This window comes from Pristiophorus japonicus, chromosome 4, assembly GCF_044704955.1.
Source record: "Pristiophorus japonicus isolate sPriJap1 chromosome 4, sPriJap1.hap1, whole genome shotgun sequence".
Lineage (NCBI taxonomy): Eukaryota > Metazoa > Chordata > Chondrichthyes > Pristiophoridae > Pristiophorus > Pristiophorus japonicus.
In genome coordinates, this window is record NC_091980.1 from 23,923,101 (window position 1) to 23,949,680 (window position 26,580).

General features: G+C 44.7%; 1 protein-coding gene across 1 annotated transcript in view; it reads left to right on the forward strand.

Annotated features, from left to right (window-relative positions):
* LOC139262013 (START domain-containing protein 10-like) overlaps positions 1-26,580 on the forward strand; it is a 115,194-nt gene that overhangs the window by 47,841 nt on the left and 40,773 nt on the right. The window contains exons 2-3 of the mRNA XM_070877179.1: positions 23,879-24,026; positions 25,681-25,784. Coding sequence (XP_070733280.1) covers positions 23,879-24,026; positions 25,681-25,784 — 252 coding nt within the window. The remainder of the gene's footprint in view (positions 1-23,878; positions 24,027-25,680; positions 25,785-26,580) is intronic.

The window sequence follows — 26,580 nt, forward strand, 5'->3', positions numbered from 1 at the left end:
TGTTATTAAGCATTTAAATTTGCTCATTAATATTTTGTAGCTTGCTCTGGTATTTGAATATAGCTGGCCCCACAATGCAGAGCCAGTGTAATTTTATGCAGAACCTAACCCTGTACACCATGGCGATAAAGCTTGTCTCTGACAGTGGTGGAGGAGATGAAGGAACAGCACACTTGGGTGAGGTGCCCTTTCTATCCTGTGATGATCTGTGAAGAATCTTGCTTTGGCATAGTTTCAGCTCACTTACTGCAGTAAACACTGACATTACTGTAATTATCCTCGGTGGATAATGGGAATTGGCAGATAATTCGAGAGCCTTCAAATGTTGGCCTTGCCCCCAGAGCACTCAACACAGGAATAAAGACAAGTGCAGTGCAACTTAAAGAAACATCGCGCAATTTTATTCTGTAGTTTTGTAGTTTACTGGTTCTGTAGTTTAGTTCCACTCCAGCGGGGGAGCTTGTTCAGTGTGAGGTGGAGCATTGCAGCGAGGAAGATCGATTAGAGGGTTAGCATGATGACTCAGCCCTGCTTGACCCTTATCCGGACGTGGATTGGGTCTGTGATGGATCTGTTGGTCAGGATCACGGCTTGCATGTCATCATGGAGCAGGCAGAGGATGGCGACAAACTTTTGCGGGCAGCCGAAACGGAGGAGGATGCTCCATCGACCCTCGCGGTTGACAGTGTCAAAGGCCTTTGTAAGGTCAAAGAAGGCCATGTACAAGGGTTGGTGCTGTTTCCTGCATTTTTCTTGCAGTTGTCGTGCCGTAAAGATCATGTCCGTTGTGCCCCGTAGTGAACGAAATCCGCACTGTGACTCGGTGGGGGAGCTCCTCAGCCACAGGGAGAAGACGGTTGAGGAGGATTCTAGCAATGACTTTCCCAGTGGCTGACATCAGCGAGATTTCTCTGCAGTTGCCGCAGTTGGCCTTGTCCCCTTTTTTAAAGATGGTCACGATTACTGCATCTCTGAGCTCTCCTCCTTCCAGATCAGAGATTACATTGCAACAGTGACTAAACTTGAAAAGTTCATTGGCTGTAAAGCGCTTTGGGACATCCTGAGGTCATGAAAGGTGCGAGATAAATGTGAGTCTTTTCACATTACTGAACCAGAAAAAGTGTCTGAATCATTCAGTTCATAAAGTGGGCCCTCTCCATTATAAACCAAAGGAGATAGAACGAACGACTATTTAAAAACAAATAAATCATTATATAATCAAGCTATTTACATAAAATCACCAATTGTTGATGTATACAACAATGAGACTATTTACAAGATACTGCAGGACAGTGACTTTGAATTGTATGTCAAAGTCACCGCATCTCAAAAGGAATTCTTTGGGTGAAGTGGATGCAAAGTCTCAATGTGACAATAACAACTTGCAGTTATGGAACACCTTTAAGGTAGAAAACATTCTGGAGCTGCTGCTTTGCAGATGGGGGAGTGTAAATAAATCAAACAGAGAGTTGAGATCAAGTTTTATGGAGGTGGAAGTGACAAAGTTTGTTTGAGAAACAAAAACATTTGCATTTATATAGCACCCTTCAGGGCCTCCGATCAATGCAGCATAACATATACCCTCCATGTTTTCAGATTGTAGAACTTGGACACAAAGATTTACAGTAAATTACCAGGTTAAATTAGAACTAATTGCCAAGAAAGACACACCTTCATTAATATAGCACCATTCACATAGTCTCATGGTTGCATACATCAACAATTGGTGATTTTATGTAAATAGCTTGATTATATATTGATTTATTTGTTTTTTAATAATAGTACGTACTATTTCATTTGATTTATAATGGAGAGGGCCCACTTTATGAACTAAATTACTCAGACACTTTTTCTGGTTCAGTAATGTGTAAAGACTTGCATTTATATAGCACCTTTCATGACCTCAGGATGTCCCAAAACACTTTACAGTGAATTAAGTACTTTTGAAGTGTAGTCACTGTTGCAAAGTAGGAAACATGGCAGCCAATTTGTGCCCAGCAAGCTCCAACAAACAGCACTGAGGTAATGACCAGATAAACTGTTTGTGATGTTCGTTGAGGGATAAATATTGGCCAGGACATGGGGGAGAACTCCACTGTTCTTCTTCGAAATAGTGCCATGGGATCAGTTTCGCCCAATCAAGACGTTAGACAGGACTTCGGTTTAACGCCTCATCCGAAAGACGGCACCTCCAACAAAACAGTGCTCCCTCAGTACTGCACTGAAGTGTCAGCTTAGATTCTGTGCTCTGGTCTCTAGGGTGGGGCTTGAACCCACAACCTTCTGACTTGAAGGTGAGCCACTGCTTTGAAATAGACATTAAGAAGGTTTTTAAAAGTGGACAGCAGGGGAGTTTAGGGAAGGAGTTTGCAGAATGCAAGAACAAGGTAGATAAGGGCTGTGCTACAAATGGCAAGGTCTTCTGGGATAAGTTTTCAACTCTTGGCATGAAGTCTCGCTTGATCAGAGCACAGGTCAGAGAAGCAGACCTGGAGGTCAGCTCCCCAATTAGCACCACTCTTGAATTTCCAGTCATTAAAATCAAAGATTTGCGCCTTGAATAAAAAAAATAAACTACTGCTTAACCAATCAGTTGTTTTCTGATTTAACATTGATGGAAACATGTTGGAAAAATCCGTTCCCACAGCGTGAGTGTAATTGCCGCAGACACTGAAGTAACTGCTGAAGCAGAATTGATGTCTACAAAGTTGCTGGTAGTCAGGAGATCGATGCAGCACTCCGCGAGGGACTGAGCTATACACAGGACTCGGAGTCGATGCCTGATTTTTGTGGAGTTGGCAGATTTCAGCCTGGGGAGCAGTGGGGTAGCTACAGTTAGTAGCAATGCCCTTCGGCCAAAGGGAACAATTAGCCCGGCTTCCTGTTCCTGATTCCCAGTTTCCAGTGGCACCTGCTGAAAGGCGTGCATTCGCAGCTGCCAGGCATGGACAAGATTAGGCTTGGCTGTGATGCCCTCTGCAGTCAAATAGTCTGGCAAAAATCATTAGGGGAGATTTCCAGTCGCCGCCAAGCAGAAGTGGGGCTGAGATGGCCCAAAATGATGGGGAATGAGCTGCGGGCCCTGTTCTTGTCTATTGTGTGGTTGGCGCCACTTTCCCAAGGTCCTACCTCTGGACAGCCAGAGAGCCAGCCAGAATCAGCTGGTAGGCCCTTCTACTATGCAAATCTGGGTCCTATGACATGACTGAGACCTAAATTGCCATTTGTGGACTTACTTCAGTTATGAGGAGAGGTTGGAAAAGTTAGGACTGTTCTCCTCGGAACAGAGGTGACCTAATAGAGGTTTTCAAGATGATGAGAGGTTTCGATAGATGAGATCGTAAAAGGCTGTTCACTCTGGTGAGTGGGTCAATAATCAGAGGTCATAGATTTAAAATCATTGGCAGAAGAACTCGAGGGGAGGTGAGGAGAAATGATTTCACTCAGAGTTGTCAGGATCTGAAACGCTATACCTGAAAATGTGGTGGATTCTGATTCCATAAAATAATTTTAAAATGGAGTTGGGCAGATACTTGAGGATGAGGAACTTACAGGGTTACAGAAAAAAACGGAGATCTGGGAGGAAGAACGACTGGTCCTTCAGGGAGCCAGCATAGCACGACATGCCAAATGGCCGCCTTCTGTGCTGTAAAGTACTACGATAAAAAGAGAGGGAAGATAGATAATGAGAGTAAACTATCAAGAAATATCAAAACAGATAGTACGAGCTTCTACAGGTACATAAAAAGGAAGAGAGTAGCTAAAGTAAATGTTGGTCCCTTAGAGGATGAGACTGGGGAATAAATAATGGGGAACAGGGAAATGGCAGAGACTTTGAACAAATATTTTGTATCGGTCTTCATGGTAGAAGACACTAAAAACATCCCAATAATGGATAATCAAGGGGGCTATAGGGAGGGAGGAACTTAAAACAATCACTATCACTAAAGAAAAAGTACTCGGTAAAATAATGGGTCCAGAGGTCGACACGTCCCCTGGACCTGATGGCTTGCATCCCAGGGTCTTAAAAGAAGTCGTTGCAAAGAATAGTGGATGCATTGGTTGTACTACAGCAAAGTTCCATGGATTCTGGAGAGATCCCAGCGGATTGGAAATCCTCAAATGTAACACCCCTATTTAAAAAAGGAGGCAAACAGAAAGCAGGAAACTATAGACCAGTTAACCTAACATCTGTCCTTGGGAAAATGCTGGAGTCCATTCAATCATCAATCAATCATAAGCAGACCCTAGGAGTCGAGGATGACTTGCTTCCACTCGAAAAGTGAGTTCTCAGGTGACTGAGGAGTCCAATGTAGGACCTACAGTCTCTGTCACAGGTGGGGCAGACAGCGGTTGAAGGAAAGGGTGGGTGAGGAATCTGGGTTGACGCACGCTCCTTCCGCTTTCTACATTTGGTTTCTGCTTGTTCTCGGCATTGGGACTTGAGGTGCTCAGCGCCCTCCCGGATGCTCTTCCTCCAAGTGGTCATGGAGGCCAGAGATTCCCAGGTGTCACTGGATGGTGCACTTTGTCAAGGAGGCTTTGAGGATGTCCTTGAAACATTTCCTCTTCCCAACTGGGGCTCACTTGCCGTGTTGAAGCTCCGCATAGTGCGTTTGCTTTGGGAGTCTCGGGTCGAGCATGCGTATGATGTGGCCCGCTCAACGGAGCTGATCGAGCCTGGTTAATGATTCGATGCTGGGGATGTTGGCCTCAGCGAGAACACTGATGTTGCTGCATCTATCCTCCCAGTGGATTTGCAGGATCTTGCGGAGGCAGTGCTGGTGGTACTACTTCAGTGTTTTGAAGTGTCTGCTGCATATAGTCCACATCGCTGAGCCAAACAGGAGGGCCTTTATATCGAGGGGGACTTGCTTCCACGCAAAAAAAAAAGGATAAGTTCAAAAGTATTTCAATCAAGGACCTGATTTTCCAGATCCCGAACTACATGTTAAAGGGTGGAAGATGCCTATGCGTGGATTTTTCGAACGGGTGGTGGCCGTTGCAGACCTGTAACCACTCGGGCTTGACAGAGCTAGGTCTTGGTCCAATGGCAAGGATTATCCAAGATGGCTGGAGACCAGCTCTGCTCCATGGACCTAGTGCGCACACATATCGCAGTGTGGGCTGGCCCGTGCTGCCCCTGGCCCTCGTGCCTTCTGGCGCCGAACACATGCCTCTTCTGGGCCCCGATCACGTCGCTCCACGATCACTTTTTGTTCCTGCGCCCAACCTCATCACAGCTGCTGTATCTGCCCGTGCTCCAATCAGCGACCTGGATCTCCGTGACGTCCAATCCAGTCGCCCTCTTCAAAGTACGTGCTGTCCCTTGAATTGGTATGTTTCTTTGAAGGCCCTGACCTGCTGATGGTCCTTGCAGGTTGGCACCGTCACGCCGAATGCTGTGTCGGGCCGTGGGTATTACTACCGCTCTGTAGACCATAAGTCGATGCCGGATTTGAGGTCCTGGTCTTCAAACACTCTCTTCCACGGGTGACCGAAAGTTGTGCCGGCACACTGAAGGTGGTGTTGGACCTTCTCGTCAAAGTCTGCTCTTGCAGATAGTAGGGTCCCGAGGTATGGAAAATGACTCACGTTATCCAAGGCCTCGTCATGGACATTAATGAGGAAGCAGTAGCAGGACATTTGGAAAAGCATAATACAGTCCAGAAGAGTCAGCATGGTTTTATGAAGGGGAAATAATGTTTGACAAGCTTGACAAGAAGGGCGGTAAGAGTAGGGATAACCAGCCGTGGATAACCAAGGAAATAAAGGAGAGTATCAAATTAAATACCAATGCGTGTAAGGTGGCCAAGGTTAGTGGGAAACTAGAAGATTGGGCAAATTTTAAACGACAGCAAAGAATGACTAAGAAAGCAATAAAGAAAGGAAAGATAGATTACGAAAGTAAACCTGCGCAAAACATAAAAACAGATAGTAAAAGTTTTTACCAATATATAAAATGGAAAAGAGTGACTAAAGTAAATGTTGGTCCCTTAGAAGATGAGAAGGGGGATTTAATAATGGGAAATGTGGAAATGGCTGAGACCTTAAACAATTATTTTGCTTCGGTCTTCACAATGGAAGGCACGAAAACCATGCCAAAAATTGCTGGTCATGGGAATGTGGGAAGGGAGGACCTTGAGATAATCACTTTCACTAGGGGGGTAGTGCTGGACAGGCTAATGGGACTCAAGGTAGACAAGTCCCCTGGTCCTGATGAAATACATCCCAGGGTATTAAAAGAGATGGCGGAAGTTATAGCAGATGCATTCGTTATAATCTACCAAAATTCTCTGGACTCTGGGGAGATACCAGTGCATTGGAAAGCAGCTAATGTAACGCCTCTGTTCAATAAAGGGAGCAGACAAAAGGCAGGTAACTATAGGCCGGTTAGTTTAACATCTGTAGTGGGGAAAATGCTTGAAGCTATCATTAAGGAAGAAATAGCGGGACATCAAGATAGGAATAGTGCAATCAAGCAGACACAACATGGATTAATGAAGGGGAAATCATGTTGAACTAATTTACTGGAATTCTTTGAGGATATAACGAGCATGGTGGATAGAGGTGTACTGATAGATGTGGTGTATTTAGATTTCCAAAAGGCATCGATAAGGTGCCACACAAAAGGTTACTGCAGAAGATAAAGGTATGCAGAGTCAGAGGAAATGTATTAGCATGAATCGAGAATTGGCTGGCTAACAGAAAGCAGAGAGTCGGGATAAATGGGTCCTTTTCAGGTTGGAAATCGGTGGTTAGTGGTGTGCCACAGGGATCGCTGCTGGGACCACAACTGTTTACAATATACATAGATGACCTGGAAGAGGGGACAGAGTGTAGTGCAACAAAATTTGCAGATGACACAAAGATTAGTGGGAAAGCGGGTTGTGCAGAGGACACATAGAGGCTGCAAAGAGATTTAGATAAGTTAAGCGAATGGGCTAAGGTTTGGCAGATGGAATACAATGTCGGAAAGTGTGAGGTCATCCACCTTGGAAAAAAAAACAGTAAAAGGGAATATTATTTGAATGGGGAGAAATTACAACATGCTGCGGTGCAGAGGGACCTGGGGGTCCTTGTGCATGAAACTCTTTTGAGTTTATCTGCAAAACATAAAAACATTAAACGGTGCCACCCGACCTGGGTGACACAGCAGACATTTTCAAGGCCCCTTTTTTTTTTTTTTTTTTTTTTTTTTTTTTGGGGCGCTAAAATCAAATTTTCCCAGTGCCCCCTATAAAAGGGGAGGGGGACACTAAAAGCACCGGCAATTAAAACAAATTAAACTTTAAAACGTAAAATCAAATTAAAATTTGGTTGCCGGGCGTGATGATGCACTCCAGTCCCTCCGGTGCCCACCTCTCGCGGAAGGCCGCGAGCGTACCGGTGGACACCGCGTGCTCCATCTCCAAGGACACCCTGGACCGGATGTAAGAGCGGAAGAGAGGCAGGCAGTCCTTGTGCATGAAACTCTTTTGAGTTTATCTGTGAAAACATAAAACATTAAACGGTGCCACCCGACCTGGGTGACACTCCAGACATTTACAAGGCCCATTTTTTTTTTTTTCCCCTTTTTTGTGTTTTTTTTTTTTCTTTTTTTTTGTTTTTTTTTGGGCACTAAAATCACAATTTTTCCCCAGTGCCCCCTATAAAAGGGAAGGGGACACTAAAAGCACCGGCAATTAAAACAAATTAACTTTAAAACGTAAAATCAAATTAAAATTTGGTTGCCGGGCGTGATGATGCACTCCAGTCCCTCCGGTGCCCACCTCTCGCGGAAGGCCGCGAGCGTACCGGTGGACACCGCGTGCTCCATCTCCAAGGACACCCTGGACCGGATGTAAGAGCGGAAGAGAGGCAGGCAGTCCTTGTGCATGAATCCCAAAAAGTTAGTTTGCAGGTGCAGCAGGTAATTAGGAAGGCAAATGGAATGTTGGTCTTCATTGCAAGAGGGATGGAGTACAAAAGCAGGGAGGTCCTGCTGCAGCTGTACAGGGTATTGGTGAGGCCGCACCTGGAGTACTGCATGCAGTTTTGGTCACCTTACTTAAGGAAGGATATACTAGCTTTGGAGGGGGTACAGAGACGATTCACTAGGCTGATTCTGGAGATGAGGGGGTTACCTTATGATGATAGATTGAGTAGACTGGGTCTTTACTCGTTGGAGTTCAGAAGGATGAGGGGTGATCTTATAGAAACATTTAAAATAATGAAAAGAATAGACAAGGTAGAGGCAGAGGCTGTTTCCATTGGTCGGGGAGACTAGAACTAGGGGGCACAGCCTCAAAATACAGGGGAGCCAATTTAAAACCGAGTTGAGAAGGAATTTCTTCTCCCAGAGGGTTGTGAATCTGTGGAATTCTCTGCCCAAGGAAGCAATTGAGGCTAGCTTATTGAATGTATTCAAATCACAGATAGATAGATTTTTAACCAGTAAGGGAATTAAGGGTTACGGGGAGCGGGCGGGTAAGTGGAGCTGAGTCCATGGCCAGATCAGCCATGATCTTGTTGAATGGCGGAGCAGGCTCGAGGGGCTAGATGGCCTACTCCTGTTCCTAATTTTTATGTTCTTATGTTCTTTGAGGATGTAACAAGCAGGATGAATAAAGGGGAACCAGTGTATGTGGTGTATTTGGCTTTCCAGAAGGCGTTCGATAAGATACCGCATAAAAGGTTACTGCACAAGATAAAAGCTCACAGGGTTGGGGATAATATTTTAGCATGGATAGCAGACTGGCTAACTAACAGAAAACAGAGAGTCGGGATAAATGGGTCATTTTCTGGTTGGCAATCTGTAACTAGTGGGGCACGACAAGGATTGGTGCTGGGGCCTCAACTATTTACAATCTATATTAATGACTTGGATGAAGGGACCAAGTGTAATGTAGCCAAGTTTGCTGATGATACAAAGATGGTTGGGCGAGCAGATTGTGAGGAGACAATGAATCTGAAAAGGGATATAGACAGGCTAAGTGAGTGGGCAAAAATTTGGCAGATGGAGTATAATGTGAGAAAGTGTGAAGTTATCCACTTTAGCATGAAAAATAAAAAAGCAAATTATTATTTAAATGGAAAGAGATTACGAAATGCTGCCGTACAGAGGGACCTGGGGGTCCTTGTGCATGAAACACAAAAAGTTAGTATGCAGGTACAGCAAGTAATCAGGAAGGCAAATGGAATATTGGCTATTATTGCAAGGGGGATGGTGTATAAAAGCAGGGAAGTACTGCTGCAACTATACAGGGTATTGGTGTGACCACACCTAGAGTATTGCATACAGTTTTGGTCTTCATCTTCATCTTCCCAGCTCAGGCAGAGCTGATGTCAATCTATTGGAATGTGTTGCTCTGCAGTTTCAACTTTGCTCTGGATTTTTAAGCTTGTTCTGCACTTTTTAAAGATAAGCACACAGGCACGAGCTACGCCCTTTAACCTGATTAAGTATCATGCTCTTATTTCGGTTTTAAATATACTTTTTACCCCCTTCCAAGCAGGAATGCTCCTCCGGGCTCCACACAAAGGCCCTAGGCCGGTGCCACACTGTATTCCACCCGATTTCCCCTCCCCCGTCCAACATTTTTATGGGCCTAGAGGCAGGCCGAGCCACACAATATTGCTGTGGCCCAGATCTGGCCGTGTTAATGAGGCCCACCCCTCAAAACTGACAGGGCTTTCCATCGACACTATCGTGCTCATCGAAAACCTGAGAGAGGGAAAACTTTGACCAGGCTCGGATATGAAGAACAGACAGGATTCTGGAGGACAGCGGGAGTCGGTGCAAGCTTCTCCTACCATCAATCTGCATCGCATGGAGAGGGGAGAAAATTGGTTTGAAAAATATAGTCTAGACATTGCTTTCCAGTCACTGAATTGTCAGAACGGTATTGATTATTCTCAGGGTGCCTGTTGAGAATGAGTTGAGTTTGAAAACTAGATTTAAGATTATTTTCAAAGAGCCAATAAACGTAGGCCCATTTTCAAACCAGGTTTCCAGTTGGCACAGCTCAGTCATCGAGTTCAGATTGCGCCATTTCTATCGCAGTGTTCGCCAGTAAAATTATGTCAGAGAGGAAGAAAAAGCAGAAAATCCTGATAAACTAGTTAATGCAATGGTTAGCAACATTGAACAAAAAGCCATTATGGAAGTGCCTGGAAGTGCCGATATCCTTCCATCTCAGCTCATAGCATTTCCCAAAGTATTGATCAAAATTGATAACTTTTGGTGCTGGGGTGGATATTTTCTGCTCATCAAAGTTGGTGGATGTGACTGCTGGGGAATTGATAAAGAGTTAGATCCCTCTACTTTGTCTCAACAATATGCTGTAGCTCTAACCTCAGTATAGCATTCCCTTCATCAGAGAATGTTTATGAACGGGCCAGCCTCGGGGAAGGTGGCACCCTGCGCAAATTTGTATTTTGCCGCCTGTTTTTTGAGTTTAAATATGTAATAGTATTAGTGAAGGTTTCTGAAATAAAGCTTTAATCAGCAACAACATGTATTTATATAGCGCCTTCAACATAGTAAAATGTCCGAAGGTGCTTCACAGGAGTATTATAAGACAAAATGTTTGACACCGAGCCACATAAGGAGAAATTAGGCCAGGTGACCAAAAGCTTGGTCAAAGAAGTAGGCTTTAAGGAGGAAAGAGAGGTGTTGAGGTTTAGAAAGGAAATTCCAGTGCTTAGGGTCTGGTCAACAGAAGGCACAGTCACCAATGGTTGAACAATTATAATCAGGGATGTTTAAGAGGGCAGAATTAGAGGAGCGCAGATATCTTGGGGGATTGTGGAGCTGGAAGAGATTACAGAGATCGGGAGGGGTGTGTTCATGCCGGTTTTTGAAAACAAGGATGAGAAATTTGAAATTGAGGCTTTGCTTGTCTGAGAGCCAATGTAGGTCAGCGAGCACAGGGGTGATGGGTGAACAGGACTTGGTGCGAGTTAGGACATGGGCAGCCGAGTTTTGTTTGACCTCAAGTTTATGTAGGGTGGAATGTGGGAGGCCAGCCAGGAGTGCATGGGAATAGTCAAGTTCAGAGGTAACAAAGGCACGGAAGAGGGTTTCAGCAGCGCTGAAGCAAGGGCGGACACAGGTGATGTTACGGAGGTGGAAATACTCAGTCTTAGTTATGCCCTGGATATGTGGTCAGAAGCTCATTTCAGGGTCAAATGTGACACCAAGATTGCGAACAATGTGGTTCAGCCTCAGACAGAAGTTGGGGAGAGGGATTGAGTCAGTGGCTAGGGAACAGACTTTATGACATGGCTTCAGTCTTCCCAATTTTTAATTGGAGAAATTTCTGCTCATCCAGAACTGGTTGTCAGACAAGAAGCCTGACAATTTAGAGTCAGTGGAGGGGTCGAGGGAAGTGGTGGTGAGATAGAGCTTGGTGTTGACAGCGTACATGTGGAAACTGACGATGATGAGAAATAGGAGGGGGCCAAGGATAGATTCTTTGGGGACACCTGAGCTAACAATGTGGAAGTGGGAGGAGAAGCCATTGCAGATAATTCTCTGGCTACAACTAGATCGATAAGAATGGAACCAGACGCGTGCAGTGCCAGCCAGCTGGATGACTGGGAGAGACGTTGGAAAAGGATGGCATCGTCAACCCTTTCAAAGGCTGCAGACAAGTCAAGAAGGACGAGGAGGGATAGATTCCTTTGTGCCAGTTACAAATGATGTCATTTGTGAAGTTGATGATGGTTTTGGTACTGTGACAGGCGTGGAAACCGGATTTGAGGGATTCATGCATGGAGTTGCGGGAAAGATGGGCAAGGATTTTGGAGACGACAATACGCACAAGGACGTTGGAGAGGAAATGGAGTTGGAGATGAGGCGGTAGTTTGCAAGGACAGAAGAGTCAAGGGTTGTTTTTTTGAGGAGAGGGGTGATGATGGCAGATTTGAGGAAGAGGGGGACAGTAACTGAGGAGAGAGAACCGTTAACAATGTCAGCTAACATGGGAGCTAGAAAAGGAAGTTGTGTGGTCAGCACTCTGGTGGGAATAGGGTTGAGGGAGCAGGAAGTTGTTCTCATGGACAAGATTAGTACAGAGGTCATGAGGGGGGATCGGAGAGAAACTGGAGAAAGATGTGAGGCAGGGGGGAATCTTCGAGGAAGTTTTGCCCGATGGGCTAGGGGAAGGCAGGGAAGTAGCAGAGGCAGCTAATTGGATGGTCTCAATCTTGGGAACAAAGAAGTCCATGAGCTCCTCACACTTGTTGTTGGAGGTGAGGGTGGAGGAGACAGGGGAGAGGTGTTTAAGAAGACTTTATCTTTGCATTCCATAATGATTCTGGAATATTGAGCAATTTTGACAGACAAGAGCAGGACCCAAAAGTTGTCTCAAAAGTTTGATTTAATTTAAATAATAAACGATTTAAGTCATAAAAAATAACAATATAGCTAAGTGACAAATAAACAAAACATTAAATCAAACACAAAACTAATAAATAACAATAACAAATAAAAACATTTGTTCACTAAGATAATTTGAGCCACATCATTCTCGATAGACAGGATGGCCAGCGAAGATAGACTGCTGTCTCTAACAGTCGATCGCAAATATGCTTCAACTTTGAGGAGCTCTGTTCACTGCTCGTCACTGATACAGGCATGGGTTAACGTGATCCTGAGCCCTGAGCGCTATCCATCGCCCTCGATATGGGCATGGTTAACAGGATCCTCAGCACTATCCATCGTCAACGGTACAGACATGGGTAACAGGATCCTGACTACTGTTTATCAACACCGATACGGGCATGGGCAAAAGGATCCTGAGTGCTATCTTTCGCCCTCGATACGGACATGGGTAACAGGATCCTGAGTGCTATCCATCACCACTGATACGGACATTGGTAACAGGATTCTGAGCGCTATCCATCATCACTGATGTGGACACGGTTAACAGGATCCTGAGTGCTATCCATCGCCCTCGATACGGATACAGTTAACATGATCCTGAGTGCTATCCATCGCCCTCGATATGGACACGGTTAACATGATCCTGAGTGCTATCCATCGCCACTGATACGGACACGGTTAACATGATCCTGAGTGTTATCCATCGCCCTCGATACGGATACGGTTAACAGGATCCTGAGTGCTATCCATCGCCCTCGATACGAGCATGGGTAACAGGATCCTGAGTGCTATCCATCACTGCCGATACGGGCATGGGTAACAGAATCCTGAGAGCTATCCATGTGTTGGGAACTTGTTCTTGAAACATGAAATTTGCTCTTCTTGAGGAGTGCTGCAGTCGGTTGGAAGCAGACTTTGGAGATCAGCAAGTTCTTCAGAGGTCGACGCTGTTGAGGTCAGACCCGCTGGACCACGGTGTCTCCATAACCATGGCGCCCTGAGCATTCACCCCCGCGCCCATCCGGAAAGGTCGACCTAGATTATGAAAATGACTCCTCTGCAAAGGTGAAGCCTTTCTTGTATTGAATTTTGCTGCTGTAACAAAATAAAAAGAATGTCAATCAAAAGAAAGAAAAGAAAGACTTGCATTTATATAGCGTCTTTCATGACCACTGGATGTCTCAAAGCGCTTTACAGCCAATGAAGTACTTTTGGAATGTAGTCACTGTTGCAATTTGTGCACAAGCAAGCTCCCACAAAGAGCAATATGATAATGACCAGATAATCTGGGTTTTTATGAGGGATAAATATTGGCCAAGACACCGGAGATAACGCCCCTGCTCTTTGAAATAGTGCCATGGGATCTTTTGCATCCACTTGGGAGAGCAGATGGGGCCTCGGTTTAACATCTCTTTGAAAGATGGCAGTTCCGACAGTGTAGCACTCCCTCAGCACTGCACTGGAGTGTCAGCATAGATTTTTGTGCTCAAGACCGTGGAGTTGGTCTTGAACCCACAATTAAATTTAAGACAGAGATAGACAGTTTCTTAACCGATAAGGGAATCAGAGGTTATGGGGAGCGGGCAGGGAAGTAGAGCTGAGTCCATGATCGCATCAGCCATGATAGTATTAAATGGCGGAGCAGGCTCGAGGGGCCGTATGGCCTACTCCTGCTCCTATTTCTTATGTAACCTTCTGACTCAGAGGCGAGTGTGCTACCCACTGAGCCACAGCTGACAAAGAGGGGAAAATAACAACCAAAAATATAAAACTGAGCGGTGGGTCGGAACAGGGAGAGGATTCAAGGGTTATAATCAAGTCAAGTAGTTTAAATCACCCACAGAGCCACTTTGTTTACCAGGTGACAAGATGGTATAGTGCACGCTCCTTTTAAGATTTGTCGCTGAATTTTTTCTGAAAAGAACACTGCTGGTGGTAGGAGTGGTGAGATATTTCAGAGACCAACTGCAGTTGGTTTGCTCACGTTTCCCGGCTCAGCAGCCTGCCTGGTCCATCCACCCACTGTGCAGTTTGACAGCTTCCCGATGGGTGACACACTCCCTATAATCTGAACACCAAGCAGTTAATTACTGCTGTCACCGCCGTCGCTGTGCCAAGAAAGAAAAGCTGCCGAAATCCCGTCACGTTTGTTAAAGGGCAGCTCCCCACCTCCCCTCCTCGCCAGCTGTTATCACCTGCTCCTTCCGAAACACGGCAAAACTATTCCCAGCACGCCTGAAACAAACTGCCTGACAGCCATCGGCTTGTGCAGTGATGTTGAGGCTGTACTTCTACATAGGACTGGCCGCAACATTAGTACCAAGGCGACCTTGCTACGGACAATATCTGAAACGGGAACCATCCACGGAACCATACAACACAGAGGGAGGCCCTTTAGCCCATAGTGTCTGTGTCGGCTCTTTGGTAGAGCTAACCAATTGGTCCCACACCCCTGCTCTTGCCCCCTAGCCCTGCAATTTCTGTTTGCTTTTTAAGTATTTATCCAGTTCCCTATACAAAGTTACTGTTGAATCTACTTCCACCACTGTTCAGGCAGTGCATTCCAGATCATTACAGCTCGCTGCATCAAAAAAAATTCTCCTTATCTCCCCCTGGCTTTGCTTTCAGTTATTTTCAATCTGTGTGCTTCAGTTATTGGCCCCCGCCACACCTCCCACCCCCCTCCCGCCACCAGTGGAAGCATTTTCTCACAGTGAATATCGCAGATATTTTACAGCACAAGAAATGCAGAAGCCCGTAACTATTTATTTTTCGGCAACAAAATTGGGTTACGCCCCGTTCGGGGGGGGGTGTGTGGTAACCGAGGGGAGACGGGATTTCCTGCGCCCGGTGCAGAGGTCCCGTCCCAGCTGCAAAATTGCAGTGACCGCCCCCTCACAGGAAGTGGGGCACAATGTCGCGTGCTCCGCTCCCCTTTGGGGCGGGGTCGAAGGCGCTACTCGGGCGGCTTCACCGCGTAGTGCTAGCGCGTTTCAACTCCCCCTCCTCTTCCGTTAAAGGGGAGCGATGCTGCAAACGCTGCACGGCCATTTCAAGGCCCCCACCGGGCCACCAGGGCTGCGTGGTGCCATGGCCACAGCCTGGCGCTGAGACGGCAGCGGGTAGCACCCCCACCCTCACCGCAACCCCCCACCGCACCCCAGGTGAAAACAGTTTTGCACCCCATTATCGCCATCTGGAGGTGCTAACAGGAGGTGCAGGACAGGGGAATTTCAGCCCCTTGTTTATTTTGGGACGGGTGCAGCCGCGCACTGCTCCCCATCATAGATCATCGCCTTCAGAAGAGGAGAGAGAATTCAAAGGAAAACTTAAACAGAGAATGAAAAATGTCACTTATACGATTTTGATATAATTTACAGATGTTTGTAAGCTTGGAGTCATAAAATCAACTACTTGATTTACTTCACCTTCGCTCCCTGAAGATTTTTTTTGTCCTACGAGACATTGAAGGAAATGTAATTTTAAAGACGTGATAACCTTAAATTCAGTCAAGGCAATGTACTAAAACGTATGGCTCAGGTGCTTCTGACTGACAGCGCTATGATCCACTGGGATCTGTTGCTTGCATCCTACCTGGCACAAACGAAGTCTAGAAATTACTGGTGCAATTATCGGTGTAATTAAAGGGTAACCACTTCATGAGTTGGCATCAGCTCGCTCTCACACCTACTTTAATGCAGGTGTGAACCTGTTCATTTTCATGCTTCCATTAAAATAATAGGGAATGGCACATGAATATGTTAATAAGAACATAAGAAATAGGAGCAGGAGTAGATCATTTGGCCCTTCGAGCCTGCTCCGCCATTCAATAAGATCATGGCTGATCTGATTTTGGGCTCACTTCCACTTTCCTGCCTTCTCCCCATGACCCTGGACTCCCTTATCGTTCAGAAATCTGTCTATCTCCACCTTAAATACATTCAATGAACCAGCCTCCACTGCTGTCTGGGGAAGAGAATTCCAAAGATTCACGACCCTCTGAGAGAAGAAATTATTCTTCATCTCCATTTTAAGTTTGCGACCCCTTATTCTGAAATTGTGACCCTTGGTTCTAGATTCCCGCACGAGGGCAAACGTCTTTTCTGCATCTACCCTGTCCAACCCCCTCACTATCTTATATGTTTCAATAAGATCATCTCTCATTCTTCTAAACTACAATGAGCATAGGCCCAACCTGCTTTCTTCATATGACAACCCCTTCATCTCCAGAATCAACCTTGTGAACCTTCATTGAATTGCCGCCAATGTAAGTATATCCTTCCTTAAAGCATTCATCCACTGCACAGTTAGCTGTGGTTCAGTGGGTAGTGCTCTTGTCTCTGTTTCAGAATGTTGTGGATTCAGAAACCACTCTGGGGACTTTAGCGCAGAATCTCGGCTAACACTCTAATGCAATACTCAAGGAGCGCTTCACTGTTGTGGGCTGCTGTTTTTCAGATGAGAATTTAAACCGAGGCCCTTTCTGCTCTCTCAGGTGGCTGTAAATGATCCCACAGAACTCTTTTGAACATTTAATATTTATCCCTTAACCAGCATCACTAAAACAAATTATCTGGTCATTATCGCATTGCTGTTTGTGGGACCTTGCTGTGCGCAAATTGGCTGCTGCATTTCCTACATTACAACGGTGACTGACCTCAAAAAGTACTTAATTGGCTGTATCTTTGAGATGTCCTGTGGTTGTGTAAGACGCGATATAACAGCAACTTCTTTGCATTCTTTCTAATAATGCAAATAACAATTTCTAATTATTGTCATAATCTGTTCTGCTCCTTGCCTGAATATCGTCTGCTTGAAATGCAACCATTGAGCGCCATCCTGGCTAAGGTTGTTAAAACGGATCACATTTTATTGCTCAAATGCTTTTCAAAGAAATGGTTTAAAATTAAAAAAAAACAAATATCTCTCCAACACACCAGAACTTTTCTACTTCTTCAGTTTTCTATCTGTGCCCCCACCACAGGACAGAAGTGAATAGAGAGCAATGCAATGCGAGGGACTGTGGGGGCAAAATTGCCCCTTTTTATCAACCCGTTGGTGCCTCCAGGGGGTGTTAATGGGGCACAAGGCAGTTTTCGCCCAAGGGAGGGGGGTGGTACCACCTTCTGGGAAATTGCCCTGGAGGTTTGGGAGGCGTTGTCATGGCAGCACCCCATGATTAGCGCCCTAAAGCTGATGACATCATCGCCGTGCAGGGCGAACCCTGAATGCCCCGTGGGGTAAATTGCCCCGCGAGCCGCGAAATTGGCAGACATCCGCTCCCGGGCACTGTTTAAAGGGGAGGTCAGCAGTGCTGCGGGCCACCATCTTTTTTGATCGGCCGACTCTTGGGTCGGCGCGACCAGGGCTGCCCCAGCATGGAGTGAGCCGCCATCATGCCGAGCTGCTGGCCCGGTCTCACGCATCCCTGGTGGCCCAGTGCTCTGTGTATAATTTTACTTATAACTAAATCTGGTCCGTAGCTTTAGCCCGTACAACATGACCTACTGGTATTGTAGTTTCTGCTATTTGAAGTGTTGGAAGATATAGTGGGCATCATATATAATCTCCAATAAGTGCATTGTAGATTGCGAGGGTGGGGCGGGGTTTGACAGCGGCAATGGGTGGCTGAGGTCACAATGGAAGGGAGTGGTGACAATCAGGAGGAGGCGTGGCTGGCAGCAACCCATGTGGTATTATCTTGTTGGTTGCGGCCAGCAGCAGTCCCTTTTAGGCCGCATCCAAACTTGGTTTTCCTGGTTTCGGTTGCGTTCAGGGCAACGCATTATTTCAGAGGGGGCCTCAAAAAGGCGTTGGGTCCCTTTACTTGCATATGTAAATGGCTCAGAACCCGTTTCAGGCATGGACCCTAGACCACATTTTTGTGCCTATACCCATATGGCGGGCAACGCATTTCTGGCTCGTAATGAGCGTGCGCTTCTTCTGTGCCATACTGGAGTATTAGGTGGCAATTTAATGCCTGAACAATGGGCACTGCACGGTCAAAGTTCTAGGCTTGTTTTATGACTTCTAGTGAAATTTTAAGCATATATTGAAATTACTGCAAAGGCTGTGCTGTGCAATGGAGCGCGATTATTTTTAAAAATTGAATATTTGATGAATACATAGATTTGCTAAATACCCGGTTCTATCATGTTTGTGGATAATCAGAAGGAACTTTGATCGTGACTGGCTGCATTGCATTGCATTCCCTCTCCTCCACTTTACCGGTTCTCTCTCAGCACCATCAGAAAGGTGTACAAGGGTGTACTTCTACACGAATCACTGAAAGTTAACATGCAGGTACAGCAAACAATTAAGTAATCAAATGGTATGTTGTCGTTTATTACAAGAGGACTTGGGTATAAGAGTAAAGACGTCTTACTGCAATTATATAGGATCCTGGTGAGACCGTACCTGGAGTATTGTGTACGGTTTTGTTCTCCTTACCTAAGGAAGGATATACTTGCTATAGCAGGAGTGCACCAAAGGTTCACCAAAATGATTCCTGGGATGATGGGATTGTCCTATGAGGAGAGATTGAGTAGACTAGACTTATATTCTCTAATCTAGAGTTTAGAAGAATGAGAGGTGATTTAACTGAAACATACAAAATTCTTACATGGCTTGACAGGATAGATGCAGGCAGGATGTTTCCTCTAGCTAAGGAGTCTAGAACCAGGGGTCACAGTCTCAGAATAAGGGGTCAGCCATTTAAGACTGAGATGAAGAGATATGTCTTCTCTCAGAGAGTGGTATAATTCTCTACCACAGAGGGCTGTTGAGTATATTCAAGATAGAGATCGATAGATTTTTGGATATTAAGGGAATTAAAGGATATGGGAATAGTGCAGGCAAGTGGATTTGTGATAGAAGATCAACCATGATCTTATTGAATGGCAAAGCAGGTTCAAATGGCCGAATAACCTACTCCTTCTAATTATATGCAGCAGGCTACAGGAAATAGTTGCCATTGTACATTACCGTGTGGTGAAAACGATGGTGGCTGGGAGGGGTCTTCATTCCCACACTCATGCTGCGTCTATATTGAAGAACTGCTTTAGGAAAAGTGTTGTGTAACAAATTGAAACTTCTGATGCTATGGATTCTGCTTTGTTTACAAATATGCCATTGGACTAGAACAATGGACACGCATGCCACGGTCGTTTGAGAGTTGTCACTCCCAAGTTCTTTTATCTGGCCATTGGGCGGAGATCGGCAATTGGGAAACTGTATCGGGTCATTATGAACAAGTTCAATGCGATCCTTAGCAATGTCCATACTCCTGCATTGTCCAATTGGACTCAATAGATTACACATTTGGAAAGGTTGAGCAGGTTGGGCCTACTATACATTGGAGTTTAGAAGAATGAGAGGTGATCTTATTCAAACATTTAAGATTCTGAGTGGGCTTGACCGGGTAAATGCAGAGAGGATATTTCCTCTCATGGGGGAATCTAGAACGAGGGGGCATAGATTCAGAATAAGGGGCCACTCATTAAAGTCGGAGATGAAGAGGAATTTCTTCTCTAAGGATTGTGAATCTTTGAAATTCTCTACCCCAGAGAGCTGTGTAAGCTGAGTCATTATTATACATTCAAGGCTGAGATAGACAGATTCTTGAACTATAGGGGAGTCACGGGTTATGGGGAACAGACAGGAAAGTGGAGTTGAGGCCAAGATTAGATCAACCATGATCCTATTGAATGGTGGAGCAGGCTCGAGGGGCCAAATGTTCCTATTTCTTATGTTCTTATACCATAAGCATTAGTCTCAAAACACTGTCAACTCAAAAAAAAACTCAGATTAGAACATATCATAAGAAATAGGAGCAGGGGTAGGCCATACGGCCCCTCAAGCCTGCTCTGTCATTCAATAAGATCATGGATGATATTCTACATCAACTCTACTTTCCCATCCTATCCCCATATTTTTTGATTCCCATAGTATCCAAAAGAAAGTCTGTAACATGTGACAACAAGTAGCTATGTGGGTTTTGTAACTTAGGATATCGATATACCCAACATTCCTTCACTTGTTTTAGAGGAACCAAAGCATAACTGCACAAAAGCCTACAGTCGGATGTATCAACAGTGAAGGGGCATAATAGGTGGTACATTTCTAGAGATAGGGCGGATTCTGGAGCATGATCCCCTGGAAAAAAATGTTATATTAATATAAATGATGCAATTGGGTCAATTGTTGGACAGTTTTAGACCTCAACGTTCATATCAGATAAGTTACCAGAGAAATGTTCCTTAACACATTGCAAACACAGAGGTACCCATATTTTTCAGTGGTTAGTTAATATATTAAGTTTGTCCAGTGCTTAGGTTCTGAAATACAGCTTTGTATTTGTTTCAAATCACTACTAGATTTGGTTAAACATTGACCTATAAATTGCTGTTATTGTACAGATGCTTAATGTGCTCTTATCAAATCCACCCCTTCACTGGTTCAATTAAGACGATAACACATTCACCTGAACTGGGTTAAGCTGCTTACTTGAAAAGGGTTAATAACCTCTGTTACAAAGAAATGTGTTAATCCCTTGTATAATATCACTGATGGTAGTTTCCATACAACAACTTTAATGTAGAAAACCATCCCAAAGTGCTTCACAGTGTTATCGGACATAATTTGGCACTGAGCCTCATAAGGAGAATTTTGACCAGAGGCTTGGCCCAGGAGGCATGTTTTAATGAGCATCTTAAAGCAGAAGAGAGAGGTGGAGAGGTGCAGAGGATTAGGAAGGAATTCAAGAGCTTGGAGCCTGGGCAGCTAAAGGCATGGCTGCCAATGGTGGGGTGAAGGGAATCAGGGAGGCCCGAATTGGAGGAATGCAGAGTTCTTGGAGGGTAAGGGCTGGAGGAGGTTACAGGAATGAGCAAGGCAGCAGAACAATGAATGCAGCAATGAGAATTTTAAATGTGAGGCATTGCTGGACCGGGAGCTAACATAGGTCAGCGAGCACAGAGGTGATGGGTGCACTTTTATCGGTGACTCAATTCAGGAAACTTATGTAGTTGCAATCGAATAGTATTCCTGCAATGTTTACTTTATTGTTTACTTCCTCCTCCTCCTCCTTCCCTTCCCCCTCATTCTGCCGATACAAGCCCAGCTGCTCCACATACCTCCAGTGGTGAAGTTGGCAACAGTCGATGCGTACCTGATTGCCACCATACAGCAGGGTGCCAGGAAACGTGCGACAGCAGCCCAGTGATGGCCCTCCCTCTGCTCAGAGCCACCCAGCAGAAGTGCAGCCGAGGTCACAAGCCAAGCGGAGTAATTAGTTCCATCACTGCATGGTGGCACCCATTGTTGCCATGCCAACTTTATTTATTTAACAAAGAATAGTTTTGTAGCTGCATTGGGCTTTACTGGATGCCTGATCAAGACGATGCATCCACTGGTAATCTCGAGTTATTTAATTCACCCTTGGCGTTGTCTTATACTGGAAGCTTCCCCTTAAGTTCCGGCTGTTTATCAGCAAAGAAACTCATTGTGTAAAATTGCTCAGCTGTGCATGATTTAAATCTGACCATGGTTTGTTTTATTAATGGCAGGAACATGCAGATTACCCCAGTTTTTAATAGGACACGACTGCTGCCAATGACATAAAGTCATTGCGCAGTTCCAATGGTCTCTTAGTTGTTCTTGCCGGACTTCGTAGTCGGCAGTCATTTTGATAGAATGGAAATAGTGTTTGTTTTGCCGGTCCCTACAATAATTCACAGTCCTGCTTCTCAAATGTGGCCGCAGTCCCCAAAGGTTTAGGAACGGACAGTAACTCTTCATAAATTCCGAATGCATGTAAAATGCTCATGACCATAAGTACATAAGAAGCAGGAGTAGACCATTTGACCCCTCGAACCTGCTCCGCCATTCAATAAGATCATGGCTGATCTGATCTTGGCCTCAACTCCACTTTCCTGCCCACTCCCCATAACCCTTGAATCAATGTAAATATATGGACGGGAGACTTTGCAGGTTCAATGGCTACTTTGAGCGTACACCCTGCTTAGATGATCGGAAAGATCTTTTTATTAAAAAATTTGAGATAAGGTTGAGCCCACAGCTTTGGCCTGAGGAATCTCGGCTATTTTCAACGTGGAACCATTTCTAATTCAAAAAGGCAGCTGGGCAGAAAAGGCTGGACATTATCCTCCTAATTGCGTGTTTATAAATCAAATTGCGAATGGGAAAATGATGCACGTTTTTAATTTAATTTGCATTCTTTTCTAACAACATTATTTCCAACTAGGGAAAAAAATGCTAGTGTTGGCAGTTACGCAGAACTCCGTCTGTTGTGAACGTTATTTTTTTTAATTTGGCAACTGTCAGTTATGCGCAGTACTCTTCTGCGCAGCTTCCAGTAGCTTCCGGTTCATTGGCATGAGTCAATCCATTTTTAATAATATAATACACCGGAGCTAAATTTGGAGGAGCATCTCACTTGAATAATCTTTCTTTAGGGTTTAGAGAGATTACACTAATTTTATGTTTAGAAATATAATTAATGAGACATTTATGAATTAATAATTTAAGACTAGATATTTTTGCTTCACTATAGTTGTGACAGAAGGCCTCTTTAATGATACTGCAGTGACTATGATGTTTGATGGTGAAAAATGATTAATTAACTCTGTTGGCAAAATCTTGAGAAAGGCAACCAGCTCACTGTGGATCATAGCTCACCATAGTTTATTTTTATGAATTTGTAAGCAATTTACCTGCCTCATGTTTTTCCAATCGCCTTCATGAACTCAGAATCTTGAGTTAGGTCATCTCAAAGTCTCACATTATGCAATATAATGATCATTATCAACTGAGCTACATATTGTACGCGCATCATACATTTATATTTTGTATCCCTAGAGTACCCTTTTTATATAATGTGATATAAAGCTGACATTTTTTTTATTCGTTCCTAGGATGTGGGTGTCACTGGCAAGGCCAGTATTAATTGCCCATCACTAATTGTCCTTGAGAAGGTGGTGGTGAGTTGCCTTCTTGAACCACTGCAGTCCGTGTGGTGAAGGTACTCCCACAGTGCTGTTAGGGAAGGAGTTTCAGGATTTTGACCCAGCGACGATGAAAGAAGGGCAATATATTTCAAGTCATGATGGTGTGTCTTGGAGGGGAACGTGGAGGTGGTGGTGTTCCCATGTGCGTGCTGCCCATGTTTTTCTAGGTGGTAGAGATCGCAGGTTCAGGAGGTGCTGTCATAGAAGAGTTGGCGAGTTGCTGCAGTGCATCCTGTAGATAGTATAGATTACAGCCATGGTGCATCAGTGGTGGAGGGAGTGACTGTTTCAGGTGGTGGATGAGGTATCAATCAAGCGGGCAGCGTTAATCGGAATTATGAGACAAAGAGTATGGGCGCAACTATCCTTATTAAACGTTTTGTCACAATCCTGGTACCATAATTAACTTTGTTCTGTGTTGATCCTTAATCTTAGAAACCTGGTATGCATCTCTCCAAACTGTCAATATTTCTTGTTCCAGATGAGAATTAACTGCAAGGATGTTTCAGCGGAGACCCTCTATGATGTTCTTCATGACACGCACTACAGAAAAAAATGGGACACGAATATGATCGAGACCTACGATATTGGCCGGCTGACAGTGAATGCAGATGTGGGCTATTACTCCTGTAAGTAATCCCAAAGACCAGAGTTTTTAAGACTATGAAACATAACTCTTGTGAAATTGTGCAAAGGAAAATTGTTAGGCCGCAGCAGCTTAGATGTTGACTGAGTTCAAAGTCATCTACAGCACAGTCGAAGAAATGATCTGTATATGTGTGGATGTGTAGTCCATAAAATAAATTACAAAGGCACAAAGAAAGCATCGTCTATGTTGGAGGGGATTGGAGAGCAGTTATTAAGCCAGCAATGCCTTATTGTAAATTAAGAAATTGTTCAAACTTCTTCAAATCAATTCAAGAAAAAGAGAGGTACAACAGAGAAATAAAATCTTTGTATTTGTACAGCACCTTATCGTGTTGATAAAGCGCTTCAGGCTTTGAATCACTTTTTGGTGCACACTAACAGTTGTTATGTAGGCAAACATGGATACTATTTTGTATAGGATATACAGCACAGAAACAGGCCATTTGGCCCAACGAGCATCCTATAAACAGCAATGCAGTGAATGGCCAGTCATCCTGTTTCCTGGTGGTATTTGTTGAACGAAGAATGTTGGCTAGGATATAAGAGCATAAGAATTAGGAGCAGGAGCAGGAGTAGGTCTTTTCGCCCTTCGAGCCTGCGTCGCCATTCGATAAGATCACAGCTGATCATCTACCTCATTGCCACCTTCCTGCACTATCCCCATAATTCCTTGATTCCCCTAGTATCCAAAAATATATCGTTCTCTGTCTTGAATATTTTCAATGACTGAGCAAACACAGCCCTCTGGGGTAGAGAATTCCAAAGATTTACGACACTTTGAGTGAAGAAATGACTCCTCATCTCAGTCCTAAACCGCCGACCCCTCAGGACACAAGGAACAAGATGACAATTGGACGCTGTCAGGGGACTGAGGGGTACTTCTTGATTGATGAATTCAGAAGGACTAAAACGGCTCCTTGTGAAACCAAGGCTGTAACAGCCCTTTCAACATTATGAACCAGCTTGAGACCAGCCTGCGGACAGCATTAGGTTGGCAGACCTAAGTTATACTATTGGCGCACATCGTTGTACAGAACACTGCCAAAAAAGTCACCATGGTTTAAAACAACAGTTTCAAAAAATAGAAACATAGGGTGCCAAACAGGCCAAAATGTTAACATTTTCTTACGTGTAGTAGATAGTTTCGGTGAAATATGGGGGGTGTGTCTATGAAACTCTTTTATAGCCCTGATTGCAATGGCTTCAGAATGCTGCCTGTCCCATTGGCTATCTGCTAACATCAGAAGGAATACAATTGAAGCTTAAGCTACCTTGTGAATATTGATTCCTACTGCCGGTGCTCAGTACACAGTTGGCCAGCTTTTAGTGGTGGTGTCACAGCGCTTCTTTAAATTTGATTTGAGTGACACAAATCTCGCAACAAAATTGACGTCTATGCAAATGCCTGAAGCTGTTTTATATCCCTGCAAACTGTGTGGTATGACGGGCTTAATTTGATAAACTCCGACTATCTGGATAATACACTTTTCAGATACTGAATGCCCTAGGTTGAGTGCCAATTATTCTCAAAGAGCGGTAGAATCAATCTCCAAGACTCATTTAAATAGGCGCTATTTAAGGTGTCGTCCCAGTGTAACAGATACTAATGTGCAGTGTGTTTTTATTCTCTGTTAGGGAAGTGTCCGAGTCCATTGAAGAACAGAGATTTTGTTACCTTGCGATCTTGGCTTCCTCTCGGCAACGACTACATGATTATTAACTACTCAGTGAAGCACCCCGTGAGTATCACTACATGACGAGTTCCTCCTGTCCATTGTGAAGGACTCGGTGTTCATTGTTTTTGGAAACAGCTCGTACATAATGTTAACGAGCGTGAAATTCAATGGTACAAGTGGAGCTCTGTCAGCACAAGAAGGTTTTATAGCGGCAGGATTAACAGTGGCTGATTGAACATTACTCACTGATAATTCAATGAAAGGGAGAAAGCAACAAATTGTCAAACTGCACGGTGCTATGGGTTCTGTGTATTCACCAAACCGTTATAGACTAAAGGCTGTTTCTTAGACTGGAGCTGAATTTGAAATGATTGCATTCTCTGTTTCTTTCGGACAGTGACCCCCCTGACGCCCCCCCCGCTTGGCATTTAGACCAGAGTCACATTAACCCTTGGGCTTCTGGCAGGTTCAGGGAAGCGCCCAGGCTGATTGGTTTTGTCTGTGGCCCTGAAGAAGCACGAACATTACAGTAATAAACATAAGTAAATAAAATAAAAATACTGTGGCTACAAGAGCAGGTCAGAGGTTGGGTATCCTGCAGCGAGGGTCTCGCCTCCTGACTCCCCAATGCCTTTCCACCATCTACGTAGGTTCCGCCAGGACCACTCGGCTCCAGACCTCATGACAGCCTTGGTCCAAACATGGACAAAAGAGCTGAGTTCCAGAGGTGAGGTGAGAGTGACTGCCCTTGACAGGAGCCTGAGTAAAATTGAAGTCATTGGGAATCAGGGGGAAAACTCTCCACTGGCTGGAGTTGTACCTCGCACAAAGGAAGTTGGTTGTGGTGGTCATCTTAGCC